Raw genomic sequence first — 15,443 nt, 5'->3', positions numbered from 1 at the left:
GGTGATGCCATCCAACCATCTCATCCTCTGTCATCCCCTGCCTTCAGTCTTTGCCAGTATCAGGGTCTTTTCTAATGAGTCAGTTCTTCGCATCAGGTGGCCAAAGTATTGGAGCTTCAGCTTCAGCATCAGTCCTTCAAATGAATATTTGGGACGGATATCCTTTAGGATTGACTGGTTTGATCTCCTTGCAGTCCAAGGGACTCTCAAGAATCTTCAACACCACAGTTCAAAAGCATCAATTCTTTGGTGCTCAGCTTACTTTATGATCCAACTCTCAAATCCATACATGACTATTGGAAAAACCATAGCTTTGACTATATGAACCATTGTCAGTAAAGTAATGTCTCTGCTTTTTTATATGCTGTCTAGGTTTGTCATAGCTTTTTTTCTGAGAAGCAAGAGTCTTTGCATTTCATGGCTGCAGTCACCATTTGCAGTGATTTTGGAGCCCAAAAAGTAAAGTCTATCACTGTTTCTGTTGTTTCCCCATCTATTTGCCAGGAAATGATGGGACTGGATGCCATGATCTTCGTTTTTTGAATGTTGAGTTTTAAGGCAGATTTTTCACTTTCCTCTTTTGCTTTCATGAAGAGTATGTTTCCCGAGTCCTGTGGAAATTCTGTAATCAAATCCCACTAGCCTTCAAACTCAAATTCTGTGAGGGATCACAGTCCCTTTGCCTGATCCACAGGTTGTGAAATCTATTGTTGGTCCTAGAACTTTCTTAACAGTGTGAGAATTTCTTTGGCATAATTGTTCTTCAGTTTGTGGGTCATCTGCTTGGTGGCTCTATGGCGGCTAACACTGGGTGACCCAGGTCTGCTGAAGCCAGAGCCCCTGTCCATGCAGCAGGCCACTGCTGATCCATGCCTCCACAGGAGACACTCATACACTCAAAGGCAGGTCTGGCTCAGTCTCTGTGGGGCCCCTGGGACCTGGTGCACACAAGGTTTTGTTTGAGCCCTCCAAACTTCTCCAGTGGGTATGGGGTTTGATTCTAAATGCAATTTTGCCCCTCCTACCATCTTGTTGGGGCTTCTCTTTTGCCTTTGGATGTGAGGTATCTTTTTGTGTGTGGGGGGGAACCAACATTCTCCTGTCAATGGTTGTTCAGCAGCGAGTTGCAATTCTGGAGTTCTCACAGGAGAAGATGCACACGTCCTTCTATTCTGCCACATTGTTGTTCTCACAACAAACTGTGGAAATTTTTTTAAAGATATGGAAATGCCAGATCATCTTACCTGCCTTCTGAGAAACCTGTATGCAAGTCAAGAAGCAACAGTTAGAACCGGACATGAAACAACCAACTGGTTCAAAGTTGGGAAAGGAATATCCCAAGGCTATATATTACCACCCTGCTTATTTAACTTATATGCAGAGTACATCATGGAAATGCCAGACTAGATGAAGCTCATGGTGGAATCACGATTGCTGGAAGAAACATCAATAACTTCAGATATGCAGATGACATCACCCTAAGAGCAGAAAGTGAAGAGGAACTAAAGAACCTCTTGATGAAGGTGAAAGAGGAGAGTGAAAAAGCTGGCTTAAAACTCAACATTCAAAAAACTAAGATCGTGGAATCTGGTCCCATCACTTCATGGCAAGTAGATGGGGAAAAAGTGGAAACAGTAAAAGACTTTGTTTTGAGGGGCTCCAAAATCACTGTGGATTGTTACTTCACCCGTGAAATTAATAGACGCTTGCTTCTTGGGAGAAAAGCTATGACAAACATTGATAGTGTGTTAAAAAGCAGAGACATTATTTTGCCAACAAACGTTTATACAGTCAAAGCTATGGTTATTCCAGTAGTCATGTACAGATGAGAGAGTTGGACCATAAAGAAGGCAGAGCACTGAAGAATTGACACTTTTGGATTGTGGTTCTGGGGAAGACTCTTGAGAGTCCCTTTGACAGCCAGGTGATCAAGCCAGTCAATCCTAAAGGAAATCAACCTTGAATATTCACTGGAAGGACTGATAGAGGCTGAAGCTCCAATACTTTGGCCACCTGATGCGAAGAGCTAACTCACTGGAAAAGACCTTGATGCTGGGAAAGATTGAGGGCAGGAGATAAGGATGACAGAGGATGAGATTGTTGGATCACATCACTGACTCAATGGACCTGAGTTTGAGCAAAGTCTGGGAGATAGCGAAGGACAGGGAAACCTGGCATGTTGCAGTCCATGGGTTGCCAAGAGGCAGACACGACTGAGTGACTAAACAACAGCAACACCACTTCCATAGTAAAGCAAGCCTGAGGCCATTTCTGCGTTGCAGGATGGCTTTACTGAGGAATCCAGAGTGAAGGAAGATCATCAAGCTATTTCTTTAATGTACTAGTCATTTTACTGCCCCTTAGTTTACCTTTTAGATTGATATTGGGGAAGGAGACTGTGAATTTAACAGCCCCCGTTGAGCCCCCCAGAATATAATCAGCACCAATCATCCATGTGAGTACCCTTTCTTGGATGTCCCAGCTGAATGACACCTCCAGATGACTGTGAGCCTGAGTGACAGACAATAAATATGTAGAGCAAAAATCACTCAACTGAGCCAAGTCAACATACTGAATCCTGAGAGATAATAAATGACTATTATTTGGGGGAATTTATTAAGTAAAAATGAATATCCAAAACATACATTTCAGGTGTACTTTTTTCCTGTGGTCTGGAATCATTGACTAGGATAGGGATTCACTGATTCTTGAAGGCTTGGTTCGGTTCAGTTCAGTTCAGTCGCTCAGTCGTGTCCAACTCTTTGCGACCCTATGAATCACAGCACGCCAGGCCTCCCTGTCCATCACCATCTCTCGGAGTTCACTCAAACTCACGTCCATCGAGTTGGTGATGCCATCCAGCCATCTCATCCTCTGTCACTTCATTATAGTTTTGGCTATAGATTGCATGCTGGTCTATATGTGGGTATCAATCTCTGAATATTTCCATTCCTTCTTGAAGGGATTTCCACAGGAAATTTTCATGATGCATGTTTTTCACCCTACTCTTGGGATTTAGAACCTAATTCCAATCCCCCTCCACAAGAGGATCCTCCAGTGCAATTTCCTGTGTTAAGGATCTGAGAGATAGTTACTACAATTGGCTCCATGAACCCATGGAGCATCATATCCTCAAAAAGTTGCTTGGTGAGTATGCAGTCAGAACTAGGGGTATTTATTCACTTTGAGAAATGATTGTCAACGGTTTTTCCTGAAACACTCTCTTGCTCCTGGGATGACCTTTGGCAAAAAAGTTACTTTCCTTGAACACATATAGACAGTTTCTTCACCAGCAGCAGATAGCTCTACATTGTGGCGTTTGGCCTTTGTGACTGTCTCATGAAGCACTTAAAAAAAAACTTACTTGCTGCAATTGAAACAGTTGTATTTTTCTTTTTGGCTGCACTGGGTCTTTCTTGCTGTGTGCAGACTTTCTGTATTTGCAGGAGGGGAGGGGAGACTGCTCTAGTTGCAGTGCACAGTCTTCTCATTATGGTGGTTTCTCTTGTTGCAGAGCTCAGGCTCTAGGGCTCCCTGGTACATGGGCTCAGTAGCTGTGAAGATTGGGCTTTGTTGCCCGGTCACATGTGCAGTCTTCCCAGACCAGGGATTGTACCTGTGTCTCCTGCATTGGCAGGCAGATTGGAAACTACTGGACCACCAGGGAAGTCCTCATGAAAGCACTTTTACTTGGTCGAGTCAGTACGATTCTGGGGTTCATTAAAAGGAAGCTCAATTGCCTACAAATCTAAGCCATTTCCCCCAATATCACCTTTATAAGTAATAGAATTGATGTTCTTTTTTTTTCCTTTTGTCATAGTTCTTGGGTCAGAGCCCAGATGTGGTGAAAGGATGTATTTGGGGAACCCCTTAAAGACACAAACATTCTGTAACAGATTGTAGGACTAGTTGGGGAGCCATCAATACTCAGAGAAGGGAAGAAGAGCTGTGGACACAGCCCTGAGAGCAAAGCAAACATGTGCTCCATAAGGGCAGCTTGCTTCAAGAGTTTTGAAGGGAAAGGGTCTGGGCTGTGTGTTCTTCCTTCCAAAGCCACTAATCAGATAACTGATTCCCACAGTAGAGAAGTGAATTATAAAGAAGCTAGAAATGTTTTGGTCATAGATGTCCCTCCTCATGGAAGAAAGTATCAGGAATAGATAATAAGAATTTCCCAAACAGAAACCAATTGTATAGGGAATCGATCAGGTTTCTTTCTGCCTATTAAATGATTATATTATTCTAGGCCTGCCTCCCTGAAGCACCTCTGAATGTCTCTTTAAATGACGTCTTTCCGAGTTCCTAGATTGTTCAATCACATGATTATAGGCATTCTCTGAATGTTCTACCACAGATGACGGCTGTTAGCCTTCTGAGGGATAGCTCATCTCTAAGAACCCCAGGATACCTCTCTGGGGAAACTCTCCTCCTGGAGTTTGCCAGTTTCCCTGATCCCAGTCTAGTGCATCTAATTAGTACGCTTTTTCTGTTGGCAGCCAAAGCTAATGTGCTCAGCTTTCACCGAAGTCCGGGGTGGTGAAGGAAGGTGAAAAGGCATTTCCGGATGTGGCGGACTAGCCTGCGTATCGCCGTTGCCATGGATACCTGACGTAAATATGGCGACCGTGACGGCTTTTCTGGGGAGACGCGTAACCTGAGAGTACCACATGTTCAATCTTCAGGTGTTTGGGACTCTGCTGAGGGTATGGGGACCGGCAGGGGGTGGGGGGCTGGATCACCCTGGGGTGTGGGGAGACAAAGGGATCCGCATTAAAGCCGCCGCTTTCCCGCTTTGGGTCTCGGTGCCCCGCTGTCTCGTAGGTAAAGCTCTGGGGTCCCGCCCGGCCCCAGTGAGTGTGGCATCCTGCTCCAGGGGTGTCCTGGAGCCACTTTTCTCCTTAAGGCAGGAGCGCGGGAGATGAGACAGGTAGCGACTCTCTCCGAGCCTCAGTTTTTCCCTCTGTAAAATGGGATAAGATTGCTTTCCCCACAGGATCGCTGAGAACATTCATTGATAACACATGAGTAAGCCTATGGTCCTGTGGTTATTGCGGGATCATGAAGGTCTGTATGAAGTCAGGCCACTTCTTACTCCTTTTCAACTTTGTTGTTAAGGGATAGATGAGGAAAGGAGAAGAAAAAGGCCATGGTGAGAAGCTCATTGTAACATCTGATTGTTACAATCACTACCCAGTTGTTTCAGTGTCATTGTCAACTAACCCAGTGCCTAGCACGGTGCAGGGCACACAATTACACCAGTAAACCATGGTGATTGCTGGATGTGTCTTTCCTTGTGCAGCTCTCATGCAGATATGTGCGTGCGTGCGTGCGTGCGTGCGTGCGTGTGTGTGTGTGTTCGTTGCTTAGTCGTGTTCGACTCTGCAACCCATAGACCATAGCCCACCAGGCTCCCCTGTCCATGAGATTCTCCAGGCAAGAACACTGGAGAGGGGTGCCATTTCCTTCTCCGAAAGGAACTATAGAAAGTCTGACTCTTTGCAACCCCATTGACTGTAGCCTACCAGGCTCCCCCATCCATGGAATATTCCAGGCAAGAGTACTGGAGTGGGTTCCTCATGCTGATGGCCTTGTTCATATCAGGTGTCTGAAGGAGGCAGGTTCTGAGGACCTGTGTCCTGATGGCTGATGGAGCGTCTACTCCAGGTTCAAGGGTAGTGGTCCTCTGGAGACCCCAACACTTCACTTCGTGGTGGAATGTGACATCTGGCTCTAGTGAGTGCATAGATCTGGATGAAAGCATGTTATGAAATGGCTCCTGGGCTTCCCTGATTATCCAGCAGTTAAGAATCTGCCTTGCAATGCAAGGGACAATGGTTCGATCCCTGGTATGGGAAGATCCCGCATGCTGTGGGGCACCTAGGCCCATGTTCCACAACTACTGAGCCTGAGCTATAGAGCCAAGGAGCCAAAATTACTGAACACATGTGCAGTAACTACTCAGGTCTGTGCACTCTACAGCCTGTGCGCTACAGCAAGAGAAGCCACCATAAGAAGAAGTCCATGCACTGCAACAAAGAGTAGCCCTAGTTCTCTGCAGCTAGAGAAAGCCTGAGTGAAGCAATGAAGACCCAACACAACCAAAAATAAATAAATATTTTAAGAAAATAAAAAGAAATACTCCTGTGAGATTCTACCCTAAAAGTAGAGAAGGTACTTTGATCTCATGGGAAAGAGATTTAACAAGTGGAATGTCAATCCATTAGCAGCAAACTTGCTTTGTAGTAGTCCTGAGGCCCATTTCAGTTCAGTTCAGTTCAGTCCCTCAGTCATGTCCAACTCTTTGCGACCCCATGGACTGCAGCAAACCAGGCTTCCCTGTCCATCACTGTCTCCCAGAGTTTGCTCAAACTCATGTCCATTGAGTCAGTGATACCATCCAACCATCTCATCCTCTGTCATCCCCTTCTCCTCTTGTCTTCATTCTTTGCCAGCATCAGGGTCTTTTCTAATGAGTCCATTCTTCCCATTAGGTGGCAAAAGTATTGGAGCTTCAGCCTCAGCACCAGTCCTTCCAATGAATATTCAAGACTGATTTCCTTTAGGATGGACTGGTTTGACCTCCTTGCAGTCCAAGGGACTCTCAAGAGTCTTCTCCAACACCGCAGTTCAAAAGCATCAATTCTTCGGCACTCAGCTTTCTTTATGGTCCTACTCTCACACCCACAGATGACTATTGGAAAAACCATAGCTTTGACAATAAGAACCTTTGTCAGCAAAGTAATGTCGCTGCTTTTTAATATGCTGTCTAGGATTGTCAAAGCTCTTCTTCCAAGGAACAAGCATCTTTTAATGTCATCTTTTAATGCCATAGTCACCATCTGCAGTGATTTTTGAACCCAAGAAAATAAAGTCTGTCACTGTTTCCATTCTTTCCCCATATATCTGCCATGAAGTGATGGACCTGGATGCCATGATCTTAGTATTTTGAATGTTGAGTTTTAGGGCAGATTTTTCACTCTTCTCTTTCATTTTCATCAAGAGGCTCCTTAGTTACTCTTCGCTGTCTGCCATAAGGGTTGTGTCATCTGCATAACTGAGTTTATTGATATTTCTCCCAGCAATCTTCATTTCAGCTGGTGCTTCATCCAGCCTGGCATTTCGCATGATGTACACTGCATATAAATTCAATTAACAGGGTGACAATATAGAGCCTTGATGTACTCCTTTCCCAATTTGGAACCAGTCCATTGTTCCATGTCCAGTTCTAACTGTTGCTTCTTGACCTGCATACAGGTTTCTCAGGAGGCAAATAAGGTGGTCTGATATTCCCATCTCTTTAACAATTTTCCACAGTTTGTTGTGATCCACATAGTCAAAGGCTTTGGCATAGTCAATAAAGCAGAAGTAGGTGTTTTCCTGGAATTCTCTTGCTTTTTCTATGATTCAACAGATGTTGGCAATTTGATATCTGGTTCCTGTGGCTTTTCTAAATCCAGCTTGAACATCTTGAAATTCACGGTTCATGAATTGTTGAAGTCTGACTTGGAGAATTTTGAGCATAACTTTGCTAGCATGTGAGATGAGTGCAATTGTGTGGTAGTTCTAACATCCTTTGACATTGCCCTTTTTTGTGATTGGAGGGAAAGCTGACCTTTTCCAGTCCTGTGGCCACTGCTGAGTTTTCCAAATTTGCTGGCATATTGAGTGTAGCACTTTCACAGCATCGTCTTTTAGGATTTGAAACAGCTCTGCTGGAATTACATTACCTCCACCAGCTTTGTCCATAGTGATACTTCCTAAGGCCCACTTAACTTCACACTCTGGGATGTCTGGCTCTAGGTGAGTGATCACACCATCATGGTTATCTGAATCATTAAGATCTTTTTTGTATAGGTCATCTGTGTATTCTTGCCACCTCTTCTTAATATCTTCTGCTTCTGTTAGGTCCATGCCTTCATTGTGTCCGTCTTTGCATGAAATGTTCCATTGGTATCTCTAATTTTCTTGACGAGATCTCTAGTCTTTCCCATTCTATTGTTTTCCTCTATTTCTTCACACTGATCACTGAAGAAGGCTTTCTTATCTCTCCTTGCTATTCTTTGGAACTCTGCATTCAGATGGATGTGTATTTCCTTTTCTCCTTTGCCTTTCGCTTCTCTTCTTTTCTCAGCGATTTGTAAGCCCTTCTCAGACAACCGTTTTGCCTTTTTGCATTTCTTTATCTTGGGGATGGTTTTGATTACCACCTCCTATAAAATGTCACAAACCTCCATCCATAGTTCTTCAGGCACTCTATCAGATCTAATCCCTTGAATCTATTTGTCACTTCCACTGTATAATCATAAGGGATCCCCATTTGTAAATTCATCCATTCCCATCCATTTTAGTTCACTGATTCCTAAACTGTCAGTGTTCACTCTTCCCATCTCCTGTTTGACCACTTGCAATTAACCTTCATTCATGGACCTCATATTCTCGGGGCCTATACAATATTGTTTTCTCAGCATCAGACTTTACTTTCACCACCAGACACATCCAAAACAGGGCATTTTTTCTGCTTTGGCTCATCCTCTTCTTTTCTTCTGGAACTATTTCTCCACTCTCCTCCAGTAGCATGTTGGGCACATACTGACTAGGGGAGTTCATCCTTCAGGGTCATATCTTTTTTTCCTTTTCATACTGTTCATGGGGTTCTCAAGGCAAGAATACTGAAGTGGTTTGCCATTCCCCTCTCCAGTGGACCACGTTTTGTCAGAACTCTCCACCGTGACCTGTCTGTCTTGAGGCTCTACATGGCATGGCTCATAGTTTCATTCAGTTAGACAAGGCTGTGATCCAAATGATCAGTTTGATTAGTTTTCTGTGATTGTGGTTTCTATATTGTCTTCCCTCTGATGGATGAGGATAATAGGCTTGTGAAAGCTCCCTGATGGGAGGGACTAGCTAGGTGAAATACTGGGTCTTCCTCTGTTGGGCAAAGCCATGCTCAGTAAATCTTTAATCCAATTTTCTGCTGCTGGGTGGGGCTGTGTTCCCTACCTGTAGTTTGTCCTGAGGCCAAGCTATGGTAGGGGTAATGGCTGTAATGGCAACCTCCTTCAAAAGGACTTATGCCAGCACACCACAGCTCCCAGGACTCTTGTAGTCCGTGCCCCTGACTGTGCGGCACGCCACTGTTGACCCATGCCTCCACCAGAGACTCCAGACACTCACAGGCAAGTCTGCCTCAGTCTCTTGTGGGGTCACTGCTCCTTTCTCCTGGGTCCTGGTGCACACAAGGTTTCATTGTGCCCTCCAAGAGTCTGTTTCCCCAGTCCGAGGGAAGTTCCATAATCAAATCCCACTGGCCTTCAAAGTCAAATTCCCTGGGAGTTCTCAGTCCCTTTGCTGCATCCCCAGTTTGGGAAATCTGTTATGAGCCCTAGAACTGTTGTAACAGTGTGAGAACTTCTTTGGTATAATTTGTCTCCAGTTTATGGGTCATCTGCTCGGTGGCTCTATAGTGGAGCTAATGGTGACCTCCTTGAAGAGGACTCATGCCACACACTGCACCTCCCAGGTCTGCTGCAGCCAGAAACCCTGTCCCTGTGGCAGGCCACTACTGACCTGTGCCTCTGAAGGATAAAGAATGAATAATATGTGATCTTTTACTTCTTATCTGGGTAGGGCCCAGCCTCCTCTCAGTTGTTCTGCTATTGATAGTTTGGAGTTTCTGTCCACAGGGAAGGAACTTAAATTGCTTTTCCTGGGTGGTGGGGGTCCATCTACCTCCTACCTCATGTGTATATCATGAAACTAATACTACAAAGGAGCCAATGAATTCCTCCTGCCTCTTTGTAACCTCCCCACCCACCTGCCTCTGGCCTAAAACTTCCTCCCCTGGATCTTTTCCATTCCCAGGAAACCACTGGACTTCTGTCTCAATTAATTTCATTGTATATGATTTTATGTAAATAGAATTGTACAGAGTACTTTTTTCTAGCTTCTTTCATTCAGCCTATTTCTAGATTTATTCATTTGTTGCCTGTATAGGTAATTTCTTTTTATTGCTGAATGGTATTCTGTTATATGGATATATCACAATTTGTTTTATCCATTCATCTGGTGATAGATATGAGATTGTTTCCAATATGAAGCTCTTTTAAATGACACCAGTATGAACATTTGTATTTAAGTCTTTAGATGGACACATGCTTTCTTCCTGTAGGGTAAATACTTAGGGGTTCAACGGCTGGAGCATATGGCAGATGTAAGATTGATGTTGTGAGAAGTTGCCAAACTGGTTCTGAAGTGGTTGTACCATTTTTCATTTCCATCAGCAGTGTATGAGGGTTCAATCCTCCAAGCACAATATTGTCAGTGCTTAGTGTAGTCATTATTTTTAATTTTGGCCATTCACACAGGGGTGTAGTGATATCTCATTGTAATTTTAATTTACATTTCCATATTGACTAATAATGTTGATCATCTTTTCATGTACCTATTTGCCATTTATGTAATTCCTTAGGTGAAGTGTTGGTTCAAATTAATCACATGCCAGAGAAGTCATACACAAGACTTGAAAAGTATAATGGAAATACTAAACAGTTTTGATGAGTCACTGAAATAAGAGTAGAAGAAAAAGAAAGAAAGAAAGAAAAGTATAGGTTTTCCTCTGTAAAATGCAGTCTCTGTGGACAAATACCCCTGGTGATCAGATCTAGAATTGTAGCTCTGAAAGTCTGAAGGCAGTAAGCAATGGAGAGGGAAGAGAGGGAGGAAAGGGTTTAAAATAACTGACTCACAGTCTTCAAAAATGTTGAGTTCATCAAAGTCAAGAAAAAACTGAGGAGCTTTGCTAGACTGTGGAAAACTAAAGAGACATGACAATATAAGATTTTGTCCTGGATCCTTTTGCTATGAAGGATATTGTTAAGACCACTGGCAAAACTTGAACAGGGTCTGAGGATTAGCTTGTAATAAATATTAATGATAATTCCCTGATTTTGATGGTTGTCTTCTAGTTACACAGGAGAATATTCTTGTCTTTAAAACACACACTCTAAAGTATTTGGGAGCTATAGGGCATCAGCATTGTGTTGGCAACTTTCTCTCTTATGGTCGAGAGAAGGAGGTGGGGCAGAGGATCCTTTGTTTTATACCAGCAACTTTTCTGTAAGTTTGTGATTTTTTAACAAGGTGAAACAAAGAGCATGTATTGTTTTCATCAGAAACATGGGCTCCTATATAGATATGGGCTGAAAGGAACCCCTTTGGATTTTAAAACAATGATGCCATTGGTGGCCTTGTTAAGAACAGATTGAGCTAAATGGAGAGGCAATAGACAAGGATGGGCTGAGGAATGACAGGGAGGTTGGAAAGTGGAGACTGTGAATATATTAATAGTTCCCTGCTATTTTGAGAACTTTGTTGTTTGTGAAAATGAAAAGAGAGATGGGAGGATGTAGTTCAGGAATATTGATTTGTAGGGAAGGGTTTTTGGGGGGTTTTGGTATATATGTTAATCTATTCATTGAAAAGAGAATCATAAACCAGTTTGTATTAATGTTGAAAATGTAAGGCCTAGTAAAGAAAATAGAGGGTTCAAGGCCTAAAAGTTGATGAAGATGATAAACAATCTTTAGTTTTTCTGATTCTTCTGCATTGCCAGGACAATGTATAAACACTGAATTCAGCATTTACAGGTGCCTGGATGTGGAGAATTTTCTACAAAATGGCATTTCTATAAAGCTCTTCAAATAGTGTACATTATATATAAATTATACATACACCAACTACAGTAATGAATATCTCCAGGGCTGTGGCAAAATATAGACATTATATGTATTTCTGTGTTGTTTGAATTTACCTTACATCCAAAATTTACTACTTATGTAGTTCAGTTCAGTTCAGTCGCTCAGTCGTGTCCGACTCTTTGCGACCCCATGAATCGCAGCACGCCAGGCCTCCCTGTCCATCACCAACTCCCAGAGTTCACTCAGACTCACGTCCATCGAGTCCATGATGCCATCCAGCCATCTCATCCTCGATCGTCCCCTTTTCCTCCTGCCCCCAATCCCTCCCAGCATCAGAGTCTTTTCCAATGAGTCAACTCTTCACATGAGGTGGCCAAAGTACTGGTTTCAGCTTTAGCATCATTCCTTCCAAAGAAATCCCAGGGCTGATCTCCTTCAGAATGGACTGGTTGGATCTCCTTGCAGTCCAAGGGACTCTCAAGAGTCTTCTCCAACACCACAGTTCAAAAGCATCAATTCTTTGGCGCTCAGCCTTCTTCACAGTCCAACTCTCACATCCATACATGACCACAGGAAAAACCATAGCCTTGACTAGACGGACCTTAGTTGGCAAAGTAATGTCTCTGCTTTTGAATATGCTATCTAGGTTGGTCATAACTTTTCTTCCAAGGAGTAAGCGTCTTTTAATTTCATGGCTGCAGTCACCATCTGCAGTGATTCTGGAGCCCCCAAAAATAAAGTCTGACACTGTTTCCACTGTTTCCCCATCTATTTCCCATGAAGTGATGGGACCGGATGCCATGATCTTCGTTTTCTGAATGTTGAGCTTTAAGCCAACTTTTTCGCTCTCCTTTTTCACTTTCATCAAGAGGCTTTTTAGCTTCTCTTCACTTTCTGCCATAAGGGTGGTGTCATCTGCATATCTGAGGTTATTGATATTTCTCCTGGCAATCTTGATTCCAGCTTGTGTTTCTTCCAGTCCAGTGTTTCTCATGATCTATTCTGCATATAAGTTAAATAAGCAGGGTGACAATATACAGCCTTGACGTACTCCTTTTCCTATTTGGAACCAGTCTGTTCCATGGCCAGTTTTAACTGCTGCTTCCTGGCCTGCATACAGATTTCTCAAGAGGGAGGTTAGCTGGTCTGGTATTCCCATCTCTTTCAGAATTTTCCACAGTTTATTGTGATCCACACAGTCAAAGGCTTTGGCATAGTCAATAAAGCAGAAATAAATGTTTTTCTGGAACTCTCTTGCTTTTTCCATGATCCAGTAGATGTTGGCAATTTGATCTCTGGTTCCTCTGCCTTTTCTAAAACCAGCTTGAACATCAGGGAGTTCACGGTTCATGTATTACTGAAGCTTGGCTTGGAGAATTTTGAGCATTACTTTACTAGCATGTGAGATGAGTGCAATTGTGCAGTAGTTTGAGCATTGTTTTGCATTGCTTTTCTTTGGGATTGGAATGAAAACTGACCTTTTCCAGTCCTGTGGCCACTGCTGAGTTTTCCAAATTTGCTAGCATATTGAGTGCAGCACTTTTACAGCATCATCTTTCAGGATTTGAAACAGCTATTAAAATAACATTTTAAAACAGGAGACTGGAATCTGGTCTTAAATTTATTTGCGAATTGTTGTTGTAATGAGAGATTTACTTTTCTGAAAATATTTCCATAATTAATCATGAATAGGGGAGGAAGCAAATTAGATACTATGTATACCATCATCCCAAATTTTACTGATCAGGTAGGATCTGTCTGTCATGAGGCTTAGAGAATGCATAGGTAATAGCAATGGAAGCACAGGGTTTTGTGCTGCATTTCACATCTAGAAAAGTCTGTTACATGAGTTTAAGGAAACCCTAGTCCTCCCTCATCCCTTCCTAATCTGTTCTTCTCAACCATGAGATTCAAGTTGCAATTTCAGTTCTTGTCACCAGCTGATGAAGACCTCTAATTTCTAAATTTTCTCAAAACAGAAACACTTTATTTTAGCAAGGAAAGAAAACCAAAGCAATAAACATTTTTGTTTGTTTACGTAGACTTTATTTTGTAGATCAGCTTTAAGTTCAAGGAAAAATTGAGCAGTACAGAGTTCAGAGAGTTCCCATACACCCCATGCTCCTGCACACCCACACAATCTCCCCACCACTACTACCAATATTCCACCTCAGAGTGGTATATTTGTTACAATCAATAAACCTACATACACTTTATCACCCGAAGTTCGTATTTCACATTGTCAAAGCAATTAACATTTTAAAAATTAATTTTTACAAAGCAGATTCTAAAACTGGAAGTATAAAACAAGCCTTTATCTTGTATACAATTAAGAAAAGGTTGGAAAGAAATATGATCACTGTCAAAGGCTGACCTTTCCAATATTCATTCCTCCTTTCACTATATATTTATGAGCAACTTCTATGTGCCAGGCACTGGCAACCTGAATTCAAACTCTTACTTCACGCCTTTCTCTCTGTTCAGCCCTAAACTTGTCTAACAACCTCCTACTTAGTGGTTCTGTCCTTTACACCTACAAGATTCTACCCAGGTTTTCACATCAAATAAATTTACACAAACCCGAACCTGAGTCTCAAAAGGCGACTATCTGTGGGGGAGTCAGTATGCTAGTGTAGGGTGAGAAAAATCAGGGTTAGAATTCCAGTAATCCTCTTAACAAGCTACGTGACCTTAAAAAGTATTACAAAATTCTCACCCCACTCCTTAAGTAGTATAGTGTTTTATGAATATATGTATGTATGTATATATGAGTTTCCAGGTGTTATGTGCCTAAGCATGAAACATCTGAGTCTTAGGATATGAATAAGATTTACTTGAAATTATAAAATTATGCCCCTAAATGTTTCTACCTTTTTAAACTGCCACCAACAATGGGTAAAAATTCTCAGTTTATGTATCATAGAAACAAAAAATAAAACCAAAAACAACCCAGAACTTTGGTATTTCAGTTCAGTTCAGTTCAGTTGCTCAGGCGTGTCCGACTCTTTGCGACCCCATGAATCACAGCACGCCAGGCCTCCCTGTTCATCACCAACTCCTGGAGTTCACCTAAACTCATGTTAGAATTTTAAAATAAGTCTTTCTCAACTGACTACTCTGAAATATTGCTTTCTGTTGTTTTCACCTCCATTTCCCTAGTTACCAATACAGTTAACCACATTTCCTGATATTTATTGCTTTTATGCATTAAGAATATTAAACCTTCACTGCAATGGCTTCATTCTTTTGTTTTGTCCTTCTTGAGAAAATGTTGCATGCCAGGCAAGGCCAGTCAGAATCATGAGGGAAGGAGATGAGTTTTGAGCTAAATCGTACAGGAGTAGGATTGTTGAGAGGAAGTGGAATACCTATATGGATATTCTTGACTATGCAAAGAACATGGAAGAGGAAATGTACCCAATGTGCTTGGGGTACACAACCAGGAGACAGTCTGCTATGGCTGAAGTACAGCCTACAAGGAGGGATGGAGTGTTGATGAGGAACTCTGACTCACTTTGTAGCATCCAAAAACTACTAAGTAGCCATCTTTAACCCTTATAGAAACAAAGCAGAAAGGGATCTTACCAGTTACCTAGTCTAGCAACTTTAGTTCACAGAGAGAATAATCAGACTCAGAAAGAGTAAAATAGTTTCCTTCATTGTGTAAAAGCTTTTAAGTTTGATTAGATCCCATTTGTTTATAATTTTGCTTTTATTTCCATTATTTTGGGAGGTGGGTCATAGAGG

General features: G+C 42.3%; 1 protein-coding gene across 8 annotated transcripts in view; it reads left to right on the top strand.

Annotated features, from left to right (window-relative positions):
* Positions 1–15,443, top strand: part of BEX4 (brain expressed X-linked 4) — a 75,641-nt gene that overhangs the window by 50,510 nt on the left and 9,688 nt on the right. For 2 of the 8 annotated variants that reach the window (XM_042242281.1, XM_042242279.1), the window contains exon 1: positions 4,601–4,682. The exons of 4 other annotated variants lie outside the window; for them this stretch is intronic. Coding sequence is in view for 2 of the 4 variants with exons in the window: in XM_042242279.1 (XP_042098213.1) it covers positions 4,668–4,682 (15 nt within the window). In the remaining 2 variants the exon portion in view is untranslated. Of the gene's footprint in view, positions 1–4,600; positions 4,704–15,443 lie in introns of those variants that run through there. 2 more of the 8 variants (XM_027962806.2, XM_027962803.2) reach the window with 1 other exon arrangement.

Source organism: Ovis aries, chromosome X (assembly GCF_016772045.2).
Source record: "Ovis aries strain OAR_USU_Benz2616 breed Rambouillet chromosome X, ARS-UI_Ramb_v3.0, whole genome shotgun sequence".
Classification (NCBI taxonomy): Eukaryota; Metazoa; Chordata; class Mammalia; order Artiodactyla; family Bovidae; genus Ovis; species Ovis aries.
Note: the sequence above shows the minus strand (reverse complement) of the source record. Positions and strands in the feature narration are given on the sequence as shown.